General features: G+C 40.5%; 1 protein-coding gene across 1 annotated transcript in view; it reads right to left on the bottom strand.

Annotated features, from left to right (window-relative positions):
• Window positions 1–5,146: 5,146 nt before the first annotated feature.
• TPST1 (tyrosylprotein sulfotransferase 1) overlaps window positions 5,147–26,432 on the bottom strand; it is a 160,785-nt gene continuing 139,499 nt past the window's right edge. The window contains exons 4-6 of the mRNA XM_028109998.2: window positions 10,283–10,333; window positions 7,667–7,714; window positions 5,147–5,699 (exon numbers count right to left, since the gene is read on the bottom strand). Coding sequence (XP_027965799.1) covers window positions 7,697–7,714; window positions 10,283–10,333 — 69 coding nt within the window. The 3' untranslated portion in view covers window positions 5,147–5,699; window positions 7,667–7,696. The remainder of the gene's footprint in view (window positions 5,700–7,666; window positions 7,715–10,282; window positions 10,334–26,432) is intronic.

Genomic DNA, 26,432 nt, shown 5'->3' with positions numbered 1-26,432 from the left:
AATATATAAGAACAAAAATAGTGGTTTTATTGTGAAAATGATTCAATTTTGGGTCTTTGGTAATAATCAGCTCCAGAGGAAGAATCAAACTCCTTTATTTTTCTCTCTAACAAAACTAACTCTCTTTCTCTCTCACACACACACATACACACCCAATACTCAAATAATGAACTCCTTTGTTAGGATTTCAACACAAAATGAATAAAAATTACCTCTTTTGCCCAATTCAGAATAACTCTGGATGCTCTGCTTTACACAAAGACCTAAAGTGTCTGCAGAAGACTGCAGTGGATAGTGAGGAGCAGGGAAGGGAACTCAATGCTGAAAATATTGACCTCCCCAGAGAAAAGCCCAGACAGCTCCTTTAGAAATACAGATTTGGGGATAACACTGGATGGAGTCTCGCCTAGACCATTACTTATCTATCACCTACTAGCCAGGTTTTGGTAGGTGATAGTACATACATTTTGTTAGAACCTGAAATAATTGTTTTATGGGCATTTTTCTTGATTTTTACCAAGACCATAAATTCCCAAGGGCAGTGATCTGCCTATACTTCCTGGCGCACCACCCAATTATACCTAGGAAATTACTAAGTACAAGGGAGGTACTTAAACAGTTGCAACTCAATGCTAATGGCAAGTTTCTATTCTAGTATAAAGATGATTATTGGAGATGCAGAGTAGTGGTTAGGGTGTCAGCTCTGGAGCCAGGTTGCCTCTGTTTGAATCCGGACTCTGTCACTAGCTGTACTAGGTACTTTACCCTCAGAGCCAGTGTTTGTAAAATGTAGGTCGCAATAGTACATCCCTCAGATGGTAGTTATGAGAATTAAATGAGATTAGACATGGGGGCGCCTGGGTGGCTCAGTCGTTAAGCGTCTGCCCTCGGCTCAGGTCATGGTCCCAGGGTCCTGGATCGAGCCCCGCATCGGGCTCCCTGCTCGGCGGGAAGCCTGCTTCTCCCTCTCCCACTCCCCCTGCTTGTGTTTCCTCTCTTGCTGTCTCTGTCAAATAAATGAATGAAATCTTTAAAAAAAAATAAATGAGATTAGACATGCAAAATGGTTAGCAAGGGGCCTGGCCCATGACAAGTTCTTGATAAGTATCACTAGACCGATTCCTCGATTAGTGATTACTGAGGGTTTTTTTTTTCATTTTTAAATTCTATGATTCTTCATGGCTGATGCTCTCTTTAACTCTTCCTGTGGCCTCTGAGGACACCAGCCTCTCTGGCCTTGTGGGTTCACTTGCTGTCTGTGGCCGATGGCTATGCTGGCTCCAGGAAGCACTCCGATAGAGGCCACACGTCTAACCTGGTCTCCTCCTGTTGCCTCCTTTTAAATTTTACTCCAGCCATCTTTCATCTGTTCAACAGGAGTTCCATTTGGTTTCACCCAATCACATAGACAGTTATCTTCATACACGTGATCCAAGAGGCCAACAGGAAACAGAAACGCTTTTCTTCATAGGGCTCAAAAGAAGTGTGCGTGGGCCAGAAAGAAAGAAAGCTTTGTGAAAGGGGGAATGTCAATAGGGATGGAAATAGCACAGCATCTGCAGATGAAGCCAGTTGTGCCGAGGTTTCCTTTTTCCCCCGAGTCAGCCATTTTGTGCAGTGGTTCTCTGCCCTTTTCCTAGTCCAATACACGCCCACCTGTAATAGTGGAGTCTCTAGGGGTGGGCAGGTGGGAGAAATGAAACTCATGTCTCCTTTGGGGCAAGTACTGGAGGCAGGCTGCGTTATGGTTAAAAAAAGTGCTCCTTTCCCATTCTGAGAGGCTCTAGAGGAATATGTAACCTCCTCCCTACAAAGTCAATGACATAAGACTAACACAGGAAATAAGCAAACAAATAAATATTATGTTAAGCTGAAGCTGACTTTATTACTATTTGGAGGTTGGAGCAGTTGTGTAAGGAGAAATGGCACTGAAAGCAGCTGAGCCCTTAATGAGGCTGGGATTTCCCAGGTAGAGGGGAGAGGGTTTTCAGGCATCTGAAAGCAGCAGAAAGTGAAGGAGTGTAAGGAAGACAGGCAGGAGGCATACTGTACACTAGAAAGTGGGAAGCCCACATTGTGGAAGCAGAACAGTTTATTTTTTAATTTTTTTTAAAGATTTTATTTTATTTATTCATGAGAGGCAGAGGGAGAGAGAGAGAGAAGCAGAGGGAGAAGCAGGCTCCCAAGGAGCAGGGATCCCGATGCAGGACTCGATCCCAGGACCCTGGGATCATGACCTGAGCCGAAGGCAGACGCTTAACCATCTGAGCCACCCAGGTGCCCCGCAGAACAGTTTAGATGTAATGTGTTAGGCATTAGGGAATCAAAGAAGGTTTTTGAACAAAGAATTGATAGGACAGCAGTATTCCTTTTCAACTGAAGGGGACAGGCCTGGGTGAGAGGACTGGAAAGAGGGATGTTCAGGTCAGGCTTGGACTGAAGTAGCAGCTCACCCTGATAGCACTATCTGAGGGGCCTTGTCTAAGGGACTTGATCCAGGCGAGCCTGTTTTTTCATCTGTAAAATGATATGCCAGAGGTTTCTGGGAGAATTAATCATTTACCAAGTATTTTCCCAGGTTCCTAGAATGTGCCAGACACTTTGCTAGGTGTCAGAGATACCAAAATGGACAAGAAAATGTTATAGTCTCTGACTTCCAGGAAATTACCACCTAGTATAGGAGACTGACAATAAAAAAAAAAAAGTCAACAGATTAAAAACTGCCAAGTCTGATAAGGTGATACTGTGATGAAGAGAGGCAGGGAGGGCATCTACTTTTTAGGTCAAGGGGTCAGGAAAAGTCTCTCTGAGGAAATGGAATTTATTGAGACCAGAGAACTGAGAAGGAGGCTATCAGGCAAAGAGCAAAGGGAAGAACATTCCAGAGAGAGGAAGAGTATGTGCAGAGGCAGGAAAAGCTTCGTGTGTTTCCAGGGGATGCAAAGAACCTTAGAGCACAAGAGGTGAGGTGGGGGAGATGGAAAGAAGGGCAGTGGCTAGATCATGGCCGGAATGTGGGTTCTATTCTAAAAGAGAGGGTAAGGCGAAGGACATAACTATACGTGCATTGTAAAACTATTACTCTGCTGTGTGCTAAACTTTGGTGGGGGGCAAGAGTAGGGATGGGGATATTATTTAGGAGGCTCCCTATTGCAACAGTCTGGGTGACAGACGGTGCTGTCTTCCATTAGGGTGGGGGCAGTGGAGCTGAAGGGAAGTAGATGAATTCAAGAAGTATTTTAAAGGTAGAATGAAAGATCTTGTACGTGGGGGGAAAAAGGGAAGGAAAGACTCTTGGGTTTCTGGCTTGCATGACTAGGTAGAAAATATTATTTGCTGATGGATAAGACCAGAGGATGCAGAATTCTCAAGTCAGGAGTAAGAAAACACATAAAACACCTTGTTCAGTGTCTTGCACATGGAAGACCCTCAATAAAAATTACTACTGTTGTCTGGTTATTCTGTATTGCAGAACAATGGCTTCTAGAAAACAGCTGGGAACAGTAACTTCTCTGTCCTTAAATGTAGTAGGGAGGCATGAAATAGAACAGGATTCTGAGACAAATGGATGATAGGTCTTCATGAAATAAATTACAGCAAAATCTTCATTAAGAAGTTAAGATGCATGTCAATTAATCTTCAACAGAGGAGGAAAGAATATGCAATAGGAAAAAGTCTCTTCAACAAATGGTGTTGGGAAAACTGGACAGCCACATGCAAAAGAATGAAACTGAGTCACTTTCTCACATCATACACAAAAATAAACTCAAAACACATTAAAGACCTAAATGTGAGACCTGAAACCATAAAAATCCTAGAAGAGAGCACAGGCAGTAATTTCTCTGACATCAGCCGTTAACTACATTTTTCTAGATGTCTCCTGAGGCAAGAGAAATACAAGCAAAAATAAACCACTGGGACTTCATCAAAATAAAACGCTTCTGCACAGCAAAGAAAGCAATCAACAAAACTAAAAGGCAACCTACAGAATGGGAGCAGATATTTGCAAATGACATATCTGACAAAGGGTTAGTATCCAAAATATATAAAGAACTAATACAACTCAACACCCAAAAAATAAATAATCCAATTAAAAATGGGCAGGAGACGTGAAAAGACATTTCTCCAAAGATGTACAGATGGCCAACAGACATGAAAAGATGCTCAACATCACTCATCATCAGGGGAATGCAAATCAAAACCACAGTGAGATCTCACCTCACACCTGTCAGAATGGCTAAAATAAAAAACACAAGAAATGACAAGTGTTGGGGAAGATGTGGAGAAAAAGGAACCCTTGTATACTGTTGGTGCAACTGCAAACTGGTGTAGCCAACTGTGGAAGACAGTATGGAGGTCTTCCACAGTTGTGAAGAGCACGGGGCATAACTTTTTAACTCCTCAAAAAGTTAAAAATAGGACGAGTCCAGTAATTGCACTACAGGGTATTTACCCAAAGAATAAAAAACAAAACAAAACACTAATTCAAAAGGATACATGCACCCTGATGTTTATAGCAGCATTATTTACAATAGTCAAATTATGGAAACAGTCCAAGTGTCCGGCGACTGATGAATGGATAAGGAAGATGTGGTACACATACACACACAATGGAATATTATTTGGCCATAAAAAAATGATCTCTTGCCATTTTGTAACAACATGGACAAAGCTAGAGAGTATAATGCTAAGCAAAATAAGTCACAGGGAAAGACAAATACCATGTAATTTCACTCATGTGGAATTTAAGAAACAAACAAATGAAGGAAGGAAAAAAAGAGAGAGAGAGACAAACCAAGAAACGGACTCTTAACTATGGAGAACAAACTGATGTTACCAGAGGGGAGGTAGTAGAGGGAGGGGTGAACTAGGTGAGTGATGGGGATTAAGGAGTGCACTTCTTGTGAAGAGCACTGGGCATTGAATGGAAGTGTCGAATCACTGTATTGTACACCTGAAACTAATATCACACTGTATGTTAACTATACTGGAATTAAAATTAAAAAATTAAAAAAAGTTATGATGCATAGAAGGGAATATCTACAATATAGCCAGCTGAAGAAACTTTGGTTTATCAATCACCGTCTGATAAGGTCTTACTGCTTCTCTGAAATCACAGTAATAAAAACATGTAAACCACCAGAAATGCTTCACACATTTAAAGCTTTTATTTTGAAAAATAAAATACAAAAGTCATTAAGTTGTAAATGTACGGTAATTCCTCAACTTCTCAAAAACAATACAATGAATTATTTAAATAATTAAGATATTTAATATTATCCACATCAATACATTTAAACAGGAAGTGTTCTACGAAACATTAGAACATGTACAGACAACCTATTCCAAGATGAAACTGCCCAATTTTGCTTATAGAATTCCATTTTAAAACCCTCCCCTTGAAACAAAAGTTTGGAATCTGGTAAGAAAAGATGAGGACCAGAGCAGTTTTAACAGAAAGCACATGCTCCCTCTGGGCTTCTTATCCACAGGGTTGTGCATGTAATTAGGATCAAGAGCACTGCAGTCAGGAAGATCACTCAGGAAGGCCCAAATGTATACTGACATCCCACCCTCGCAGTGGGAGGAGACCGGCAAGCCAACAGGAGATGCGGGCCATGGTACATACGCTCTACTGATCTCAGCGGGGGACAGCCAGTCCTAGAACTTTCCCTCCTGTTGAAAGGCAGCAGTCTTCCCTAAGGCAAACAAATAGAATACGGTTACAGGTGTGGAGTCACACTTTCATTCTCCCCGGCACCCAGCTGCGGTCCCAGCCTAAGCCAGGTAGGCAGCGAGGAGGACAGACGGTCACAAGAGCAGCCGCCTCAGAAGGACTACCAAGGAAGCACACACTCCCTCAGTCTGGGATGCTTTCAGACGCCTGCCGGTCGCTTTGGGACACCAAACAAGCAGATGGCAGCCAAAGCACGGGCTGCTCCTGCCCATTGCTGAATGACTGCGACTGTCATCTGCAATTGAAGTTACTGCAGGGGAACTGGTAGGGATGTCACAAGTCCAGGGGTCTGACATGCTGACTCTGCATTTGAAAGAGTAGATACCAGGGTTCTTTAAAGGAAGATTTAGAGAACACAGCGACTGTCATTCAAATGCCAAAGGGACTCCAAAGACAAGAAGAAAGACTAGTATCCTTCCTGAGATGCTTTGTTGTCTTCCTGCTTCTTCTGAGTCCTCTCACTGCATGTGGCCCCTACAAGCTACAACAAACATGCAAGGATGAAATGATGCTGTGGAGTCAACTCGAAGGCTGGAGTGAACTGACACTGCATTCTGTCTTGTGAAACATTCAATAAGTGAATCCCTATGTGCGCATTTCACGGAGGGAATTTATCTATAAAAGGTATGATAACTGCTGTTACATACGTACATAGAGTGTATGTCTAACATTTAGCATTTGCTCCTTAGCAAAAAGGCAGTCATAAATCCTGAAACCTATTAATATTATTAATTAGCTCAAAGTGATCCATGATTTTGACATGGCATAGCAGTGTTCATGTGCTTTTTTAGTCTATTATCCATTAACCCAGCAAGTCAGAAAAAAAATCTCTTAATTCAAATTATTCAGTCTTAATTTTCTCATCAGTACAACAGGTATAATACCACCTACTTTGCCAGAGTGGTTTGAACTCTGAATGAGTTCATTCATATATTACATATATGAATATCATATTATATATTATATAGTATGTGTCATATACGTTATTTATATATTACATACATAAAATGCTTGATATTTTATGCCTCGTATAGAGTATGCTGTCAATACAATGTTATTATATAAAATAAAACTAAAACAGCAAGCAAAACTATAAGAAAAAAATCAGATTTCTAAAAAAGCTTTTCAAGTTCCAAATGATCTAAGGCATTACCACATCATTCAGAACAAAACACAATCTTAAGGAAGTGTGGGAAAAGGGTGTGAGCTCTGAGCAGCTATGTCAGGACCTCTGGGTTCAGAAACCAGCTTTGCCACTAATTGGCTGGTGTCCCTGGACATGTACCTGATGATTACTCAGATATAAAGGGGACTGATAAGGCATGGCTGGCCTAGCCCAACTGTAGCCCTTACCTACAATGAGACAATGTAGGTTACAAACAAGACCTCGTTGTACATTAAAATCTGCAAGGACAGACTTGACCAACTCCCCAAAATATTACTGCAAAAACATTTGCACATCCAGCACACACAGAAGCAGCATGCAGTGGTGGAAGCAGCTCTGGCTTTCACCTTCCTGTGATGTGACTTTGACAAATAACCTGCTCTCTCTCGGGGATCAGTCTCCTTACCTGCAAACAGGTTAGTGGGATTAATGGTCTCCAAATTGCTTTCAGTTAAAATATTTTATTATCTTATACTCCTCTTCATATTAAAAATAACAACTAACACTGTTTGAGTGCTTAGTAACAAGCTTTCTGTAGACATTATTATGGTTAATTCTTACTATTACTCTCTTATTAATACTGTCCTCACTTTACAGATGAGGAAGCTGAGACACAGAGAAGCGATTTGCTCAATGCCACAGAACCCAGATTCCAACCCAGGCTGATGGACTTCAGAGCTGTGCTCTCCACTCCAACCACATTGCCTCCTAGGAGAGCTTAAGCAGGGAAACCCAAAGACCAAGGAATGTCCCCCAACTCTCACCTCACATACGTTAAGTGGTTCCTGGCTCTGCTACTCCACTTCCTCAGTCTGTCAAAGGAAGCAAAAGATGTTTTAAAAGTCCTTGAAGTTGGTCAGGATGAAAAGTGACTGCTCCCATTGAAGTATCAGGGGTAGCTTGTAGGCTCTGATCACATATTTTCTAATGAACTCAGTCTGCTACTATTGTATAATAAGGAATCTGACTGGACTATGTCCCTAGTTCCTGGTAGGGAGACCCTAAATTCTTGGATTTTCCCAGGTAACGGGAATGTCTTCATTATTCCGGAGCTCCCTGGATCATACTTGAGTTTACGCTAAGAGATGAGATAACTCAGGATGGGGGCTGGTCACAGAAAGATCAAAAGAGCAGAAACCAGCTTTGCCACTAATTGGCTGGTGCCCCTGTGATTAGAGAGCTGGGAATTTAAGCCAGCCAACCTCTGGATAGGGGATGTTGACTGGCATTGACTTCAATCACATGGTCAATGATTCAATCAATCACGTCTATGTAATTAGATCTCAATAAAAACTAGGGATGCTGAAGTTCAGGGGAGCTTCCTGGTTGGTGAATGCACTGACATGCTGCTGAGACGGAGGAGTACCCTGATTCCACGGGGAATGGGCACAGCTCTGTGTCTGAGACCCTTGCAGTCCCCGTCCTAACATGTCTCTTCATTTGGCTGATCCTGATTTGTATCCTTTATAATAAAACTGTAACTGGAAGTACAGCATTTTGCTGAGTTCTGTGAGTCACTTTAGCTACATACCAAACCTGAGGGTTCTGTGGGCTTCCACTTTCTCACTTATTGTAAGTTAAAATCTTTTACAGCCCTTTTCTAAGTATGTGTGTGTGTGACGCATTAAACTAACCACAGTAAGGGGCTCGAAGTTCCTAGTAAGCCTTTTGCGCATTTTTTTTTTTTTTACTGATTTGTAGGAATCCTCTATATTCTACAAATGACTCCTTTGTTTTTAATTATTTTATTCCACTTAAGGTATACTTTTTTACTCTCCTTATGATGCTTTCTAATAAGTAAATATTATCAATTTTAGTGGAGCCCAAGTTATACATTTTAAAATTAATGATCAGTGTTTTTTATGATCTGTTTAAGAAACCTTCCCTCTTAAGGTCATGAAGATATTCTCCTTTATTGTCTCCTAAAAACTTTATTATTTTGCCTTTCACATTTAGGTCTATAATCGGCCTGGATATGATTTTTATGTATGCAGTGAAGCAGAGGTATCCCTTTAATTTTAGTCTCAAATTCTCTTTCTTGATTCCTTCAAACTTATTATGCAAAACAGTCTTTGGATTTGACATTCCTTGGACTTGCTTCTTGGATTTTTCTCTGGCTCCAATTGCCACACCCTGCAAGTGATTGATGGCTTATTGATGAATCCATCCAGGTTTCTGGGGCATCACGCCTAGCCCAGGCTCAGGGCCCAGTGCCCCCTTGTCTGCAAAAACTGATTAGTCTTTAGGGGAGATCAGAAGTTCCTTAAGAAGATCTCCTTTTTTCTCTGACTCTTGAGGACTTCCAATTTTTTACCCATAACAGAAATTCAGTAAACATTCGTTGAATAAATAAAATGAATGAATGGGAGGATTAAAATTGAACATATGCTAATAAGAATATGCCATGAAAGTAGTTTGGAATTCTCAAGTGTACATATCCAGTATTAATGGCTGATTGTTATCGGACAAGGATCTGAGAAGACAGAGCCTTCGACCCTGGTGTGAGAGGGCAGCTTCTCTTGGAGAGCCCAGCCCACTTTACTGCAGGCTTGCTTCAGTCAACACGACTTCACACTCACACAGTCTGTGAGGAGGTATGTTTGCCTCACCAATCCTATCTCGGATGATTTTAGAAACCGGTTCAGTGTGGAGTCATTTCCTATTTACAAGCCAACTACTGATAGTAGCAGCCTGGAGGCAACATGTATTATCACTAGGCTAGAAAGGGAAGTCTTCTGCTGGGCTCAAGTAGTAGCTGACAATTTTCTCCCCACTACTGTATAGGAATGGCCGATGACGGCCAGATGCAGGACACCCCGGGCCACACTTTAGGCGCACAGTGTCAGCTGTAACACTGCCTGTCTCTCTTGGACTCAAGAAACAGTACTGACCCAGTGAAGGCGTGACATTACAAGGATAACTCTGGATCTGTTTTAACTAATTTTTTAAAAAAGTAAAAGTTATAATTTTCAAACTCTCGCTGTCCTTTCCCAACCTGGGGGCTTTCCAGTTGAAGGCCAATGGCTGTGAATATCATGGATGTCTATGTGATAAGAACCAAGTGTGGCTGTATAGTTTTATTTCAAGTTAGATATGAGAAGGCCGGAGCAGATTCACTAAGGCAGGCTTCTTATATGTGGAATACCATATGGCTTATAAGTCACCTCAAGCAATTGGATTTTAGTTGTCAATAAAGTAGCTCCCTAATTTTGGAAGACATTGATACTGAGCTCTCTCAAATTAAGATGGTGTTAAATTACTGTTAAAACCAACAATTACCAGAGGCCAGTCTTTCTACCACCAGTATAGCACTCTTTCAAAAGATCCCTCAGACACAAGAGTCTATCTATCAGATTAAGAAGAGGAAGCAGATACAGTACCTGAGGTTTTTCTTTAAGAAATTCAGGGAGCTGAAATTCTCCTTTATAGACCTGGAAAAACAAAGCCAAGTGTGAGTTTAAGGAAACAGGTACAGTCATCATCATTTCAGGATGCTTGCAATGCCCAATGGTGCATGGATTTACTGCTTCCTTCTCGGTGAGTTTTAGAATGGGAGAGAAGCCTGTCAGTTTAAAAACTGCTAGCATTGAAGGACTAAGTGAAATTCCCATTCACTCTGGTCCCACCTGTTCTACATTTGCCTGAGTGCTCCCAAATGCGGGCTGGCTGGGAGAGGGCTCAATCTGAAGAAGAAAAAAAGCATCCCAACATTCCAAGCTCCAATCATTTGAGCTGAGAGAGAAAGCAAGCCCTGGGCCATCTCTCTCAAGCAACCAACAGAGAATTCACACAATTTAGGAACAGGCTCCTCCTGATATCCTTTAAAAATCTCCACCCTTACAAATCTTAGATATATTCCAAATTTACTTTACTTTTTTGTTGTTGTTGTTGTTGTTAAAGATTTTATTTATTTGAGAAAGAGAGACACAGAGATGACGGCAGAGATAGCGAGAGAGAGCACGAGCAGGGAGGAGAGGGACAAGCAGACTGCCCGCTGAGCAGGGAGGTGGACGTGGGGCTCAATCCCAGGACCTTGGGATCATGACCTGAGCCGAAGGCAGACGCTTAACTGACTGAGCCACCCAGGTGCCCCCCAAATTTACTTTTCTTAATGTGCCCTATATTCCCATAAGTTGAATATTAGATGATTCTTAAAATGATATACTTTTAACCTCATAAAAATCTTATAATTAAAAACTTACTCTTCTCAATATATAAAATTATGTTTTAATACAATAAGGAAATAACTTTAAAAAACAATACCATTTATAACAACATAAAAAAAAAAACCCACCAGATACCTAAGAATAAATCTAACACAAGATGTATAAGATCTTTACACAGAAAACTATAAAACATTACTGAGAGAAATGAAAGACCAAAAAATAGACATACCACTTCCAGGGATTGGAAGATTCAATATAGCAAAGATGTTCATTCTCCTCAGGGAATTCCAATCAAAATTCCAGCATACTTTTCTGGGCAGAGGGGGCAGGGGTAATTTCAAGCTGATTGTAAAAGTTATATGGAAATGCACAGGGCCAAGAATAATCAAAGTAATCTTAAAAAGAACAAAGTGGGGGGCCTACTCTACTAGATATTAAAGACTTATTATTACAGCTATAATTAAGCCAAATATACAGCTAGATATATACACACATATAAGTTATAATTGTTATAATATACAAATGTATGCTACAATATATATTATTATTTACGTAAAATAATAAAGATAATAATTAAGTTAGAGTGAAGATAGTAAGGCTTTGGTACAAGTATGGACAAATATATTAATGAAACAGAATGAAGAACCTAGAAACAGACCCTTGTGTACAGATACTTGGTTTATGATAAACGTGGCATTGCAAGCAATGCAATTAAAATGAATAAATAAATGTGGTATATAACGATATTGAGTAGCAATTAAGAAAAATGAACTCTGGGACGCCTGGGTGGCTCAGTCGGTTAAGCGTCTGCCTTCGGCTCAGGTCATGATCCCAGTGCCCTGGGATCGAGTCCCGCATCAGGCTCCTTGCTCAGCAGGGAGCCTGCTTCTCCCTCTGCCTGCAGCTCCCCCTGCTTGTACCCTTGCTCACTCTCTCTCTCGCCCACGCTCTCTCTAACAAATAAATAAAATCTTAAAAAAGAAAAATGAACTACTGCTATGAATCCCAACACATAATGAGGAGGGGGATAAAAGCCACACCCCTAAAAATGATATATATGGCTCCATTTAAATATCTTAAAGTTTCTAAAAAGGCGAAACAACTTCATGATGTTAGAAATCAGGATACTGTTTACTCCGGGGAGGAGGGAAGTGGTAGTGATTGGGAAGGAGATGAAAGAGGCTTTCAGGGTGCTGGGAATTTTCTGTCATGATATGGGTAGCAATTGTGAAGATGTATTCATTTTTTTTTTAGTGATTTTTATTTGTCAAAGAGAGAGCAAGCACAGGCAGAGGGAGAAGCAGGCTCCCCACTGAGCAAGGAGCCTGACGTGGGGCTCGATCCCAGGACCCTGGGATCATGACCTAAGTTGAAGGCAGACGCTTAACCGACTGAGCCACCCAGGCATCCTAGGTGTATTTGTTTTGTATCATTAATAGAGCTACGATTTGTGTAATTTTTCTGCATGTTATGCTTCAAGAACAAAATTGAACAAATCAAGCCAGTAACTTAATACTAAAAATTTACTGCTAACACACACACACTTTAAATACAAGGATGTTTGTTTCAACACTGAAACAAACTGGGAACTATTTGTGCCAATCAAGAGTAAAGAAGGTCTCCATTAGCCAAAGTTTGATAACTGCTGAACCTGAGAAAGTATGGTCAGAAACTACAGATGGTTATTGGGAAGAGAGTCACTGAGTAGCCTCTCCGAGCAAAAAAAAAAATCTTCTATGTGGTGACTCCTAAAGCCCACAAACCTAACGGATTCTTTCTTGGTTATATGATGACTGATCCACTTCTAAAAGTAGCAGCATTCCCTCTGAAATGACTGTACCTTTTGCCTGTCTCTTTCTCTGCAATTTCTAAAACCTACTCCATTCTTTACGGTCTCTTAGACGCCTAAATTTAAAACAGAGACATTGGACTTTTGGATAAAGTCTTCAGAGATGCATCACGATGGAAGCTAAGGTGGGTGCAGGATAACACTGCATCCACTAGGACTGTTTCAAAAGCTACCACCATCTCTGTCATACCCTCAAATAACCCCAGGTCAACAGGGGGTCTGGCCTAGCTGCTCCCTGAAGAATCTGCATGTAAGGGGCGCCTGGGTGGCTCAGTCGTTAAGCGTCTGCCTTCGGCTCAGGTCATGATCCCAGGGTCCTGGGATCGAGCCCCACATCGGGCTCCCTGCTCGGCGGGAAGCCTGCTTCTCCCTCTCCCACTCCCCCTGCTTGTGTTCCCTCTCTCACCGTCTCTCTCTGTCACATAAATAAAGTCTTTTAAAAAAATCTGCATGTAAGAAGAATCCTCTTTGTTCTACCTTATCACCACAGGCCAAAAACTGTTCCAGCTTCCTGCACTGTGCCTCTCCCACCGCCACTTTACTGAGATATAACTGACATATAACATTGTATTACTGTTCCAGCTTTCTGATGCAAGAAGTATCTAAGCCCCTGGAGTTGTGTATCATGTTAGTTCTGACTTCCACGGTGCCTGTCTGCAAGCAGACACTATATCCAGCGCAGGGGCTCAAGCCAATAGGATGTTTTTCTTGTTTTTTTTTTTTTTTTTTACACCAGATTCTCAGGTGTCTTTCCTTCTCCCTCTATTCACGTAACTGTGTCCCAGCCCCCACCTTCCAAGCCCCTAGGGCATACCCTACTCAGGCTTAGTTAGGATCCTGTACCCTGGCTGCATTACTGAACAGAACAAGGCAGATTTGCCCTAGTCCCTCTTCCAGTTTAGTGGGTTAGGTCCCTAAGCAATTTTTCTGATATTCCTCATATCCTCTGACTCAGAAACTGGCTCTCCTCTCTTTTAGCTAGCCTCTTCTGCTAGAATTCAAGCAGAAGGTTCAATGAAAGCCCAGGGGGTTACATAGCGAGTCAGTGGCAGAGTGAGGCTCAGAAGGCCCCACCCAGCACTGTCTTGTCTTTTATTACCATTAGCAAATCTTATGGTTAAACCTTCCCTTTTCTCAGTTCACTATAAAAACCAGCAAGGCATGACAGAAAATATGAGCGGGAACATGAAATATTTTAAGTCTTCCAGGAACCAACAGTTCCAGAGAGGTAAGACTTGTAAGGGGGGAAAACACCCCTAACTATATGATGTCACAAATTTAATAAAAAACCAAAAAGGGGTCAGGATAAGACATTAGGATAAAAGGCTCAATCAAAAGGTAAGTGGGAAGCTGCCTCCTTTCATTATCCTTTAGGGAACAAATGCTTCAAAAGATAGAAACTATGGTACCAACAAAAAGAACACTTTCTACCGACAAAGCAATTCCTATTTAGTGAAGGAAACCCAGCACTACACTGCTTATAAAAACAGCAAAGTTAGGAATGGAATTTCCTTTGGTTAAATGAACAGATGCTGTTCTCTGGTACTAATGGACTGAGGATTGTGCTTGACAGCAATGAGCTAGGCACTCAGAATCCAAACATTCCTACAGAACCCTCTCACCTCAAGCCCCAAAGGCATGATGAGGAGACAAAAGTAGGCTCCTGATTTGGAGGGTGCATTGGGAAATAAAAATAATAAGAACAGCAGGTAAACATTATTGTCTCAGGTTGGTGTTATGTGGGTGCTTCCTATGTATTATCTCATTCAATCCCACAATCTCTGGAGGGAGGTATTATTTATTCCTATTTTACAAATGAAGCAACTAAGTCACAGAGAAATTAAGTATTTTGTCCAATGTAGTGAAATGGGAAGCAAATAGGTACCATGATTGAACTTGCATTTTAAAAGGATCATCCTAATTGCTCTGTTTAAATCGTAGAGGGCCAAGGATAGAAGTATGGAGGTTATAGCAGTAATCCAGACAAGAGAGGATGATAAGGAGATGGTGAGAAGTGGTACGTTTGTGGATCTTTATTTTTCTAATTACACCTAATTACACAGACTGGATGTGGGATGTGAGAAAGCAGAGGGGAGTCAAGGATAATTCCAAGGTTTTTGGCCTAAGCAGTACCAAGTGGAAATATGGAGTTGCCATTAACTGAATTGGGAAATGTTCTGGCTACAGCATATTTTCAGGGGGAAGAAGATCAATAGTTTAGTTTTGGGTATGTTAAGCTTGAGATGTCTATTAGACAACAAATGAAAGTGTCAAGTCACCAGTTGGATATACAAGCCTAGAGTTCATAGAAGTCTTGGTTGGGATATATAAATTTGAAAATCATCAACTTACAGATGGTATTTAAAGCCCTGATACCTGATAAGATATCCCAGGGGCTCAGGGTAGAGACACAACAGCAGAGGGCTTAAGACTGAGATATGGGGGCATTCTAGCATTAAGAGGTCAGGGAGAAGAGGAAGAAACAGCAAAGACTGAAAAGAAGCTACCAGTAACACAGAAGGAAAACTTTAAAAAGGTGGTGTCTTTTTTTTTTTTAAGATTTTATTTATTTATTTGAGAGAGAGAGAGTGAGAGAGAGCATGAGAGGGGGGAGGGTCAGAGGGAGAAGCAGACTCCCCGCTGAGCTGGGAGCCCAATGCGGGACTCGATCCCGGGACTCCAGGATCATGACCTGAGCCGAAGGCAGTCGCTTAACCAACTGAGCCACCCAGGCGCCCAAAAAGTGGTGTCCTTAAAACCAAGTGAAGGAAACCTATCAAGGAGGTAGTAATCAATTGTGTCAAGAGAGGCTGGGAGGTAAGACGATAACTGACCACTCGATACAGCAACACGAAGGTCACCGTCAATTTGACAAGAGCAAATTAAATAGAATGGTAGCTGTAAAATTCTGTATGGAGTGGATGTCAGAGAATGGAGAGGAACTGGAGACGGGGAGTACAGAAAACTTCAGTTTTGATGTAAAGGGAAGCAATGAAATGGCAGGGCAACTGGAATCAAGAAGTATGGGTGTGTGTGTGTTAATGTTAAGATAGAAGAACTAAGGGTATATTTGTTGATGGGAAAGATCCTGCTGGAGAACAAAATCTGATGATACAGGAGACGTGGGGAGATGGACTTGGGTACCTAAGGGAAGGAAACGCCTTCAGATAGGAGCATGGACGTTCACTTCTGTTACTCATTTTCTATTATGAGAGATGAGGATACCAGGTCTGCAACACTTCCCTTCCTCTACTCTCTCAAAAATTACATAATAATTTCTGGTTAAAGTCACATTCTGTAAGTTTCCACTATTATGACAATATAAATGTCACATATTTACATTTTCTTACACAGCTTATTTGTTATTTTAGCTAAAGTTAGTAATAGCCTCATATATTTCTTGATTAGTAGACTCTAGTTTTTAGAGCAGTTTTAGGTTTACAGAAAAACTGAGCAGAAAGTAGAGTCCCCATATACGTCCTCTCCCTCTCCTACAGTTCCCATTAAAATCTTGCATTACTGGGCGCCTGGGTGGCTCAGTTGGTTAAGCGACTGCCTTCGGCTCAGGTCATTATCCTGGAGTCCCTGGATCGAGTCCCGCATCAGGCTCCCCGCTCAGCGGGGAGTCTGCTTCTCCCTCTGACCCTCCCCCCTCTCATGTGCTCTCTCTCATTCTGTCTCAAATAAATAAATAAAATCTTTAAAAAAAAATCTTGCATTACTGTGGTACATTTGTTACAATTAATGCAGTAGTAGTCATAGACTGTTCTTAATTAAAGTCTTTAGTTTGCACTAGGGTTCACTTTTTGTGTTGTACTTTCTGTGGGTTTTGATGAATGCATAATGACATGAATCCACTATTACAGTAAATACAGAATAGTTCCATTATCATAAAAATCCTGTGCTCCAATTACTTATCCCTCCCTACCTTCCCCCAATCTTTTCACTGTCTCCATTTCTGCCTTTTCACAATGTCACAGAGTTGGGCTCATACAGTATGTAACCTTTTCGTTTTTTTTTTTAAGAGATTTTTAAAGAAGATTTATTTGAAAGAGAGAGTGAGAGAGAAAGAGAGAACGCACGAGTTGGAGAGAGGGGCAGAGGGAGAGGGAGAAACCCCGCTGAGCAGGGAGCCTGATGCAGGGCTCGATCCCAGGACCCCAGGACCATGACCTGAGCCGAAGGCAGGCATTTAACAGACTGAGCCACCCAGGCGCCCCTCTATAGCATTTCCTTTTGAGTCTTTCTTAGTTCCATCTCTATGCTTACATTCACTTTTCCCATCAACAGCCCTTAGCATATTCATCATAGTTACTTTAAATTCCCAGTCTGATAATTCCAAAATTTCTGGCATATATGAATCCAGTTTGAATACTTTCTATTGTCTCTTCCAACTGTTTTTTGCCTTTTAGCACATCTTGTAGCTTTTTTTTGTTAGAAGTGGACATGATATACTGAGTAAAAGGGACAAAGTAAGTCTTTAGTGTGACGTTTTACGTTTATCTGGCTAGGAATCAGCCTGTGTTCACTGTTTGTTGGCGCTGTACATATCGGAGGCTAAAATTGTTCAAGTGTCCTTGTTTTTGTACTTGTTGTTCTGGGGTTTCCCTAGAGACTTCTTTTAAAAACAGAATCTGAGCATTGCAGTTCTTTTAGTAGTAATCCACTGTTATTATACAAGAGCCTGCCTGGTGTGGTGGTAGGGTATGTGTGTTTGGGGGGTGGGGGAGAAAGTATTCTATACTCCCATAATTACATCTAAGTATTTTAGTGAGTCTGTGTGCCTGGGCTGTAACCATTGTTAAGTGCTTCTCCGCTTCCCCTCCCTGCCCTTTAGGAAGACAGAAAAGCTGGAGGGGCTAGAGTTGGGTAGTTCCCTTCCCCCAAGCTGGTTAGGCTTTGGCAAAATAGTCTACTTTGAACGCAAGCTGTTAGTATCCCAAGCTTATTTTAAAATGGTTACTTTCCCCTTCCCTCTGTCAGAGCACCAGGGGATTTTTCTCTGATCTTCATCCAGAGAACCTTGTGGGGCTCCTGGAGGTAAAATTCATGAGTTTGGGGGGATCCCCTAAGACTGTGCCCCTGGTTTTTAAACTCTCAATTTTTTGAACTCTCACTGAGCCTCTGGCAATTCATCATTTACAGTTTATGCATTCCCAGCAGTACTTACTTCAGTGGGAGATTTCTGCTCTAGGTAATCTATGATTCTTGGCATTTACATTCCCTCTTTCCTTTTTTCCCCTTTCCCAAAACATCCTTCCTGAAACCCTCTGTTTACTTCCATCTGAACTGCTTGTTCTCTAGGTTTCCTGCTCAGGTGTTGTCTTGGGATTTTCCAAGAATATCTATCCTGGATATTCTTCATACCTCTCTGGTTTTGATTCCCATTTCCTTGCCCAGGTCTTCCATTTAGTTGGTTAATCCATCATCTTTGGTACACTCTTCAGTAGCTCCTGAGAAAGGGTGTATAAGAAGCAAATTTTGGGGGCACCTGGCTGGCTCAGTCGGTTAAGTGTCCAACTCTTGATTTCAGCTCAGGTCAGAGCGTCAGGGTCGTGAGATCAAGCCCCGTGTCGGTCTCTGCACTCAGCGGGGGTCTGTTTGAGATTCTCTCTCTACCTCTGCCCTCCCCAACCCCTCTCTCTTTAAAATAAATCAATCTTTTTTAAAAAGGCAAATCTTTTGTGATTTTGCATGTCTGAAAATGTCTTTATTTTATCCTAATACTTGACTGAAAGTTTATCTGGTTATGTAATTCTAGATAAGTAATTTTCTCTTTGAAATTATGGCATTGCTCCACTCTCTTCTAGTTTCCCATGTTTGGGTTGACAAGGCTGATATGATTCTAATTCCTGGTCCTTTCTATATGACCTTTGTTTTCACTCTAGAAGCTTTAAGACTTTTTTTTTACCCCTAGTGTTCTATAATTACATGATAATGTGTCTTGATGAGACTCATTTTCTTCATTCATACTGGAGATACATGTCCTTCTGTTCCTGGAAATGTCCTTATATTACAACATTGATAATTTCCTCATCATCACTTTTTTTTTTTTTAAACATTTTATTTATTTGACAGAAGACACAGCGAGAGAGGGAACACAAGCAGGGGGAGTGGGAGAGGAAGAAGCAGGCTCTCCGCTGAGCCGGGAGCCCAATGCGGGGCTCGATCCCAGGACCCTGGGACCATGACCTGAGTCGAAGGCAGATGCTCAATGACTGAGCCACCCAGGTGCCCCTATTTTTCTCCAATTAGTCAAATACTGGACCACCTGAATAAAGCCTCTAATTTTTTTTTCCTCTCCAAGTCATCTATTGGTCCTTTTGTTCTACTTTCTAAGAGATTTTCTCAACTTTACTGATTTTTTCTTTTACTGATTTTAAATTTCAGCTCTCATATTATTTTGTTTCCAAATTTTTTAATTGTTTTTTTTAAACCATCTTGTTCTTTCCTTTTTTTTAAAATAAAGATTTTATCCACTCATTTGTCAGAGAGAAAGAAAGCACAAGCAGGGGGAGTGGCAGGCAGAGGGAGAAGCAGACTCCCCGCTGAGCAGGGAGCCCGACTCGGGACTCGATCCCAGGACCCCGGGATCATGACCTGAGCCGAAGGCAGACGCTTAACGACTGAGCCACCCAGGCGCCCTATCATTTACATTTTCTTTTGCTCATTACATTGTTTTTATTTCCTCTGTGATTTCCTTTTCTCTTTCTTTTGGTTTCTTTCGTGCTAGAGAAGTTCTGCAAGTATCCTGTGCGTCTCGGCTTTGAAGCACAAAAAGTTGACTGAAATTCTGTATATGAAGACTGAGGCTAATTACAGTTGTGCTTCCTCAGCTGGCTCTTTTGTTTTTTTTTTGGTCAGTGTTCTTTCTCCATGTATGAAGGTACACCCATAGTATGTACATTCTCTGAAGTCCAGGTAGGTAACTTGTGTCTGGAGGCTGCAAACCACTATTTATGGAATTGCTAAATAGAGGAACATACCACTACTGGAAAAGAAATGTCGTACAGAGAAAAAAAGATAAAAAAAGATAGGAGAGACATATATTCCCCTAGTCTTTAGCTTTACTGTCAATTATTTGCAAGAGACTGGAGGTATGAGGAAAAGACTAAGAGGTTTTAAACTGTTCCCCTCTGAGCTCTAATACTTTGTGAGTTTGAAGGCAGTTTCTCAAAGCCCGAGTATCAAAGGGGGATTGCTTTCTCAGTTCCACCTTCACCCTGTCCAGTAGGCCTTCCAGGTCTGTGTTTAACAAGTTATAAAGGTTACTGCTCTGCTTTTGAGGCACTCAGAGCAAAGCACTTAATAAAGTCTAAAAGAAATGCATATAAAAATGTGAGTTCCACATATTTAAAAGCTTAATAGCTTTTACTTGTGGTAGTGACAGTGTGTTTCCATTTGAGAGGCTATGGCTGCCAACAAACAGAATTTCCAAAGAAATCACTCAAATATAAAAGTAAATTATATTTGCTGCTTTGGGTTTATAGTCTGAAATCAGGTTCAGATTTTTGAAGTGAGGTATAATTAACTATAAGTGCAGCCTTTAATTGTGAGATTACCTAGAATACAGAGCTAAAGAAGGGAGGAGACTTTGCCTAAATTGCCTGAGAAGTTTCAAAAATCCAAGAAAGAAAAGCTTTAGAATATTGTCTGAAGCAAGCAATGCACAATACTGATTATTTGTCCTCAGGTCACTTTCAGCTTTCTCATAAAATTAATTAGGAACTGACCCACTAAGCCCAATACCACTTCACCATTACTGCAGCCTCACCTATATGTAGTAACAATTTACAACTAAAATGTAAACTAAAGTCTGGGAGCAACTAGCAGCAGTTAATAAATATCATTAATGTGACGTACAGACTGCAGATTCAACCCTCCACAGGTCCCTTTTCCTTCACACAGGGTTTTATTCAACCTAAGTTATTTAGTTTCAACTAACAGCAATTAGATACAGCAAACACATAGGCAATGGACAAGTATAACTGCAAAGTGACAAATAAAACAAGACACAAATTTTAAAAAGGCAGACAGGAAGCCTTGAGTTAAGAAACAGACCAACAGGGGCGCCTGGGTGGCTCAGTCGTTGAGTGTCTGCCTTTGGCTCAGGTCATGATCCCAGGGTCCTGGGATCGAGCCCCACATCGGGCTCCTTGCTCAGCGGGAAGCCTGCTTCTCCCTCCTCTCCCACATCCCCCTGCTTGTGTTCCCTCTCTCGCTGTCTCTTTCTCTCTCTGTAAAGTAAATAAATAAAATCTCAAAAAAAAAAAAAAAAAGAGACAATTCTATATCCTATGTTAGGGGGACGCAGCATTTTTTCTATATAACACAAGATTAATTTTCTTTTGATGAAATAAAATTTCAAAATATGGTCAGTAATTTATTTAAGAAGGTAAGGAAGCATGTGATCAAATACAGAAGGAATTCTACACCAAATTATTAATTAAGATTTGGTCTGGGACAGATCTATCCCGAAACTTGACTAGAATGACTGATTACCTAAGGGTTTCAGATGGTCAAACTTCTACAAGTTACAGGAGAAACTCTCAGAAATGTTATGAGGCCAAACTCTGAATGTGGCTTGATCTTATGGAGAATATTAAACTTTCTCTAATAAACTGTTTTCACACTAAAAGTGTTTGTGGCCCATTCTGAAACACAAGTGTCTTGTTATCTGTGGTAAGCAGCCTCTGAGATTGGGCCCCTATGTTTCGGGCCGGGTATCCATGACCTGTGTAATCCCCTTCCTTTAAGTGTGAACTGAATCTAGTAACTTGCTTCTAACAACTAGAATATGGCAGAAATGATGGGATGTTACTTCTGAGATTAGGTCACAAGAAGTCTTTATCTTCTGTCTTGCGTAATCTCTCTTGCTCTTTGCTTCCTTGCTCTGAGGAAAGCCAGCTGCATGCGGTGAACAGCTTTATGCAGAGGTCTCTGTGCCAAAGAACTGATATCTCCAACCAGTGACCGACAAGGACTTGAGACCTGCCAACAGTCACATGAGTGAGTTTGGAAAGGGATCCTCTTCCAATTGAATCTTGAAATGCCTGCCACTCTGGCTGACAGTGTGACTACAACCTCACGACAGGCCTGGACTAGAAGCATCTAGATAAACTGCACCTGGATTCCTAGTCCTCAGAAACTGTGTGATAATATGCTTGCTGTTTTGAGCTGCTAATCACCTTAAATTTTCAAGTGCCAGTAGATAACTAATACAGATTTTGGTGTCATGCGTAGGGTTCTCTTTGTAATTGGGCAGTGGGAGGTAGCTATAAGAACTTTAAGGAGGCTGCCTATAAGGTTTTAAGGAAGGTAGGGACATCTGATTAGAAATCGGAAGCAGGGGGATCTTTGTTATGTAGTAACAGAAAGTTCAGCAACCCTGTCACTTGCAGTTATACAGAAAGTAGAAAATGAGGCAAATGAACTGGATAGTCCAGCTAAAGAGATTTCCAAGCAAAGCGTTGAAGATGCCACCAAGTTTTTTCTTGATAATTATAGTAAAATGCAAAAGGAGAGAGAAAGTAAGGGAAGGATTGTTTAAAAAAAAAAAAAAAGGAGTTGATGGCTTTGAAATTGGGTGTGAATACTCTGAGCCCTGCCATTTTCAATGTGAGCTGTGGTACTGTCACATTTCTCTTATTACTTACCACCTCCTTTGCTTTTAACTCTCCTGCCTCCCTCTTACAAGGACCCTTGTGATTACACTGAGCCCATCACATAATATAGGATACATTTTTAATTCCTCAGTTACATCTGCAAAGTCCTCTGCCATGTAAGGTTACATATACACAGATTTCAGGGATTAGGACATGGAAATCGTTAGGGGGCCATTCATTATTCAGGCTACCACAAGTAAGCAATAGATAACTAATGTACAATACTTAGAATTTCTACAGTTTATAAATGGGAACACAGAGATGAACAAAGTGCTACAGAAAAGACAGTTGTATAGCCCTTACACACAAACAAAAAGCCCTTACGTGTGTCTTTAAATTTTAAAACAATGGGTTACGTAGAAAAACGCTCTCATTCTTAGAGGTGTATGCTGAAGGAGCACAATATCTGTAACTTTCAAATAATTCAACAGTAGCAGCAAAAAAAAAAAAATAAAGGCATGTATGTATACATGTACACGGAGAGAGATGAACAGATGAAGCAAACATGGCAAAATTTTACCTAATCTATGTTAAAAGTGTAAGATGTTCTTCAAATTTTTCTTTAAGTACGAAAAAGTTGGGGAAAATCAGGGGATCAAAACATTTTTCAACACAACAAATATATTACCTTTACAAAGCTCATTGGATTATAAGAAATATACAATTTGTATATGGCTGAAACTGAGGATTACACTCAGGGGTTGGCCACCTACTCTGTAAAAGGCCAGTGAGTACATATTTTAGGCTTTGTGGGACATATAGTCACTTGCCAAACTACTCAATTCTGCAACCATAGTGCAGAAACACAGACAATATATAAATAAATGAACACAGTGAGCTCTAATAAAACTTTATTTACAAAGGCAGATCACAGGCCAGATTTGGCCTGTGGGCTGTAAAGTGCCAACCCCTGCTTTAACTCAAAACCTTCTTTCAAAATAAGAGAATTTTGGGGCACCTGGGTGGCTCAGATGGTTAAGGGTCTGCCTTTGGCTCAGGTCATGATTCCAGGGTCCTGGGATTGAGCCCCACATCGGGCTCCTGGCTCAGCAGGGAGCCTGCTTCTCCCTCTCCCTCTATATCTCTGTGTCTCAAATGAATAAATAAAATGTTAAGAAAAAACCAAAATAAGAGAATTTTAAACAATCTCCAGAAACATGTACTAATGACCATATTATGTGCTAATAAGCACTATATTAGGCACTGCAGACTTTAGGTGTTGCTTTTGCCTATCGTTTTTTTTTTTTTTTAAAGATTTTTATTTATTTAATAGAGATAGAGAGAGAGCACAAGTAGGCAGAGCGGCAGACAGAGGGAGAGGGAGAAGCAGGCTCTCCGCCGAGCAGGGAGCCCGATGTGGGGCTCGATTCCAGGACCCTGGGATCATGACCTGAGCGGAAGGCAGCCGCTTAACTGACTGAGCCACCCAGGCGCCACTGCTTATCGTTTTCTTCAAAATGTGTGTGTGTGTGTCTGTGCATACAAAGGTTAAAAGATTAGTCTCACAACCCCTGGTTGTGAGTTCAAATTTCACTGTAAACCCAAATCAATTTATTCTTCCTTCTTTCTGTAAACCCACTATAAACTATGTAATATAATCCATCCTTCCCTTTTTTCCTTTCTCCTTCCAATTCTAGTCAAATGAACAAAATTGGATTAATCACAATCCTTAGTTCATGACAAACTTTCATCATTGGTCTATGCTTGGCTTGCTGTTATTTATCCTGTAAGGTAATTCATTGTTTTTAATAACGTAATAAGTATCCCTCTTGAGAAATTATGAGTTGGTATTTTCACATTCAGAGAAAACAGAACTCCAGCCAAATATAATACAGGAAGGAATCTAGATTTTGAAATTTACATCCTTAATCCCACAGGGCTCTTGTGGCTCATTAGAAACTTATTATCTCTGAAACAGTTGACAACATGTATGTTAACATATTCTCATTTGTCTTAAAATATTTTGGCAGCTTTGCAAGTCTCAGATTGGGTTCTTGGAGAGCTCAATGGTCTTGTGCTGCCTAGAAACAACTAGATAAATGTTATTTTCTATATCAAGAAAAAATTAATCAGCTCAGAAGCATGATCTTCGACTCCAACATTTTTAAGAAAAAGACATGTTTCAGTGTATGCTTTTATTTATTTATTTATTTTATTTATTTAATTTATTTATTTATTTGATAGCGAGAGAGAGGGAGAGAGCACAAGCAGGGGGAGCAGCAGGCAGAGGGAAAGGGAGAAGCAGGCTCCTAGTTGAGCAGGGAGCCCTATGCGGTGTTCCACCCAGGACCGTTGGGATCATGACCTGAGCTGAAGGCAGATGCTTAACAGACTGAGCCACCCAGGGGCCCTCAGTGTATTGATTTTTAAGTAAAGTTTGATAAGATGGACTGGAATGTGAATTGAATTGGGAAAGTGTAATAGTTGAAATAGGAACTTATTTCTATTATATAAAGAAATCATATTATTGGACTATAGATACTTATCAGGCAAAAATGCAAAGTCATTCCCATTCAAAGGTAATGGTACCAAACTGAGTTTTCAGGGACACTGAAAGATAATTAATACATACAAGTACCGTCAATACTGTGCCCTCATGGCATCCTAAATGACTTACTTTTATGGCAGTCATCACATTGAATTGCAGCTAATTACAAATCTATCTTCACCATATTTCTTATGGAGACAGTCAATCATCCTAATATCCTGGATACAGGAACAAATGGACAGTTGGAAAAAAGGAATAAATAAGTGAGATCCTTTCATAGTGGTCTCCATTTTTACAGATGAAGGACTGAGAATAGTTTCTGAGGCCAACTTACAGTATAGATTGAACACAGAGAAGCAGAAGAAACAATTCTAATCGGACCTTCCTGATTTGAACCTGTTGAACCATCAGGGCTACACATGATATTACCTTATAGAATATTATCATTCATTCTATCATTCTATTCAATTCTACTCTTGGAAATAAAAGAACTTAAGAATTTAAAATTATTATTTGATAAAAACATTAGATAGCTTAATAAAAAAGTATTCTTTTGCTTAATTGCACTTTGAAATGTTCATAAAGGAATCAATTTGTGACAGGTGGCAAAAAAAAAAAAAGTAGAAAATCAAAGCCCAAATACCATCAAATACCAAATAAGTTATAAACTAGCCAGTCCTAAACTGTTCACCCTGTTCTGTCTTGCCTTTCATTTGGAAACCCCAGTAAAGGCTCTGGCCTAACCCTTGCCCTTGCTCCTGTCTTCTGTCCCCTAACCATCCTGGTAGCTTTTCTACATAGTCCATGCCATGCCTTCTATCTCTAGGACCTGTAAGTATAATAAACTTTGTTTTCCTGAGCCTCTTCTCAGACTCCTCTTATGGACACACCTCACTGACCGGCTCATAAAAGAATACGAAATAAGCATCCTTTCATATGTTTATTGGCCAACTGTGTTAATCTTCTTTGAGAAATACTAAGGCCTTTGTCCATTTTGTGTTTAACTTTTTGAGGAACTGCCAGACTGTTTTCCAAAATGATTGCACTGTTTTACAGCACTGTATGAGGATACTAATTTCTCCACATACTTAGAAACACATTAAACTTTTTTTTGTTTTTATTGTGGCAAAATATACAACAAAATTTCCCATTTTAACCATTTTTTAAATTTTTAAAATTTTAATTCCAGTGTAGTTAACACACAGTGTTATATTGGTTTCGGGTGCACAATATAGTGATTCACCAGTTCCATACCATTTTAACCATTTTTAAAGTATATAGTTCAATGGCATTAAGTGCATTCACACCGTTGTGCAGCCATCTCCACTATCTGTTTCAAGAATTTTTTTTATCATTCCTTAC

Source organism: Eumetopias jubatus, unplaced genomic scaffold, assembly GCF_037043125.1.
Source record: "Eumetopias jubatus isolate StellerSeaLion01/CBP00866 unplaced genomic scaffold, mEumJub1_p1.0 scaffold_12, whole genome shotgun sequence".
Classification (NCBI taxonomy): domain Eukaryota; kingdom Metazoa; phylum Chordata; class Mammalia; order Carnivora; family Otariidae; genus Eumetopias; species Eumetopias jubatus.
This window is presented reverse-complemented; position numbering and strand designations above follow the sequence as displayed.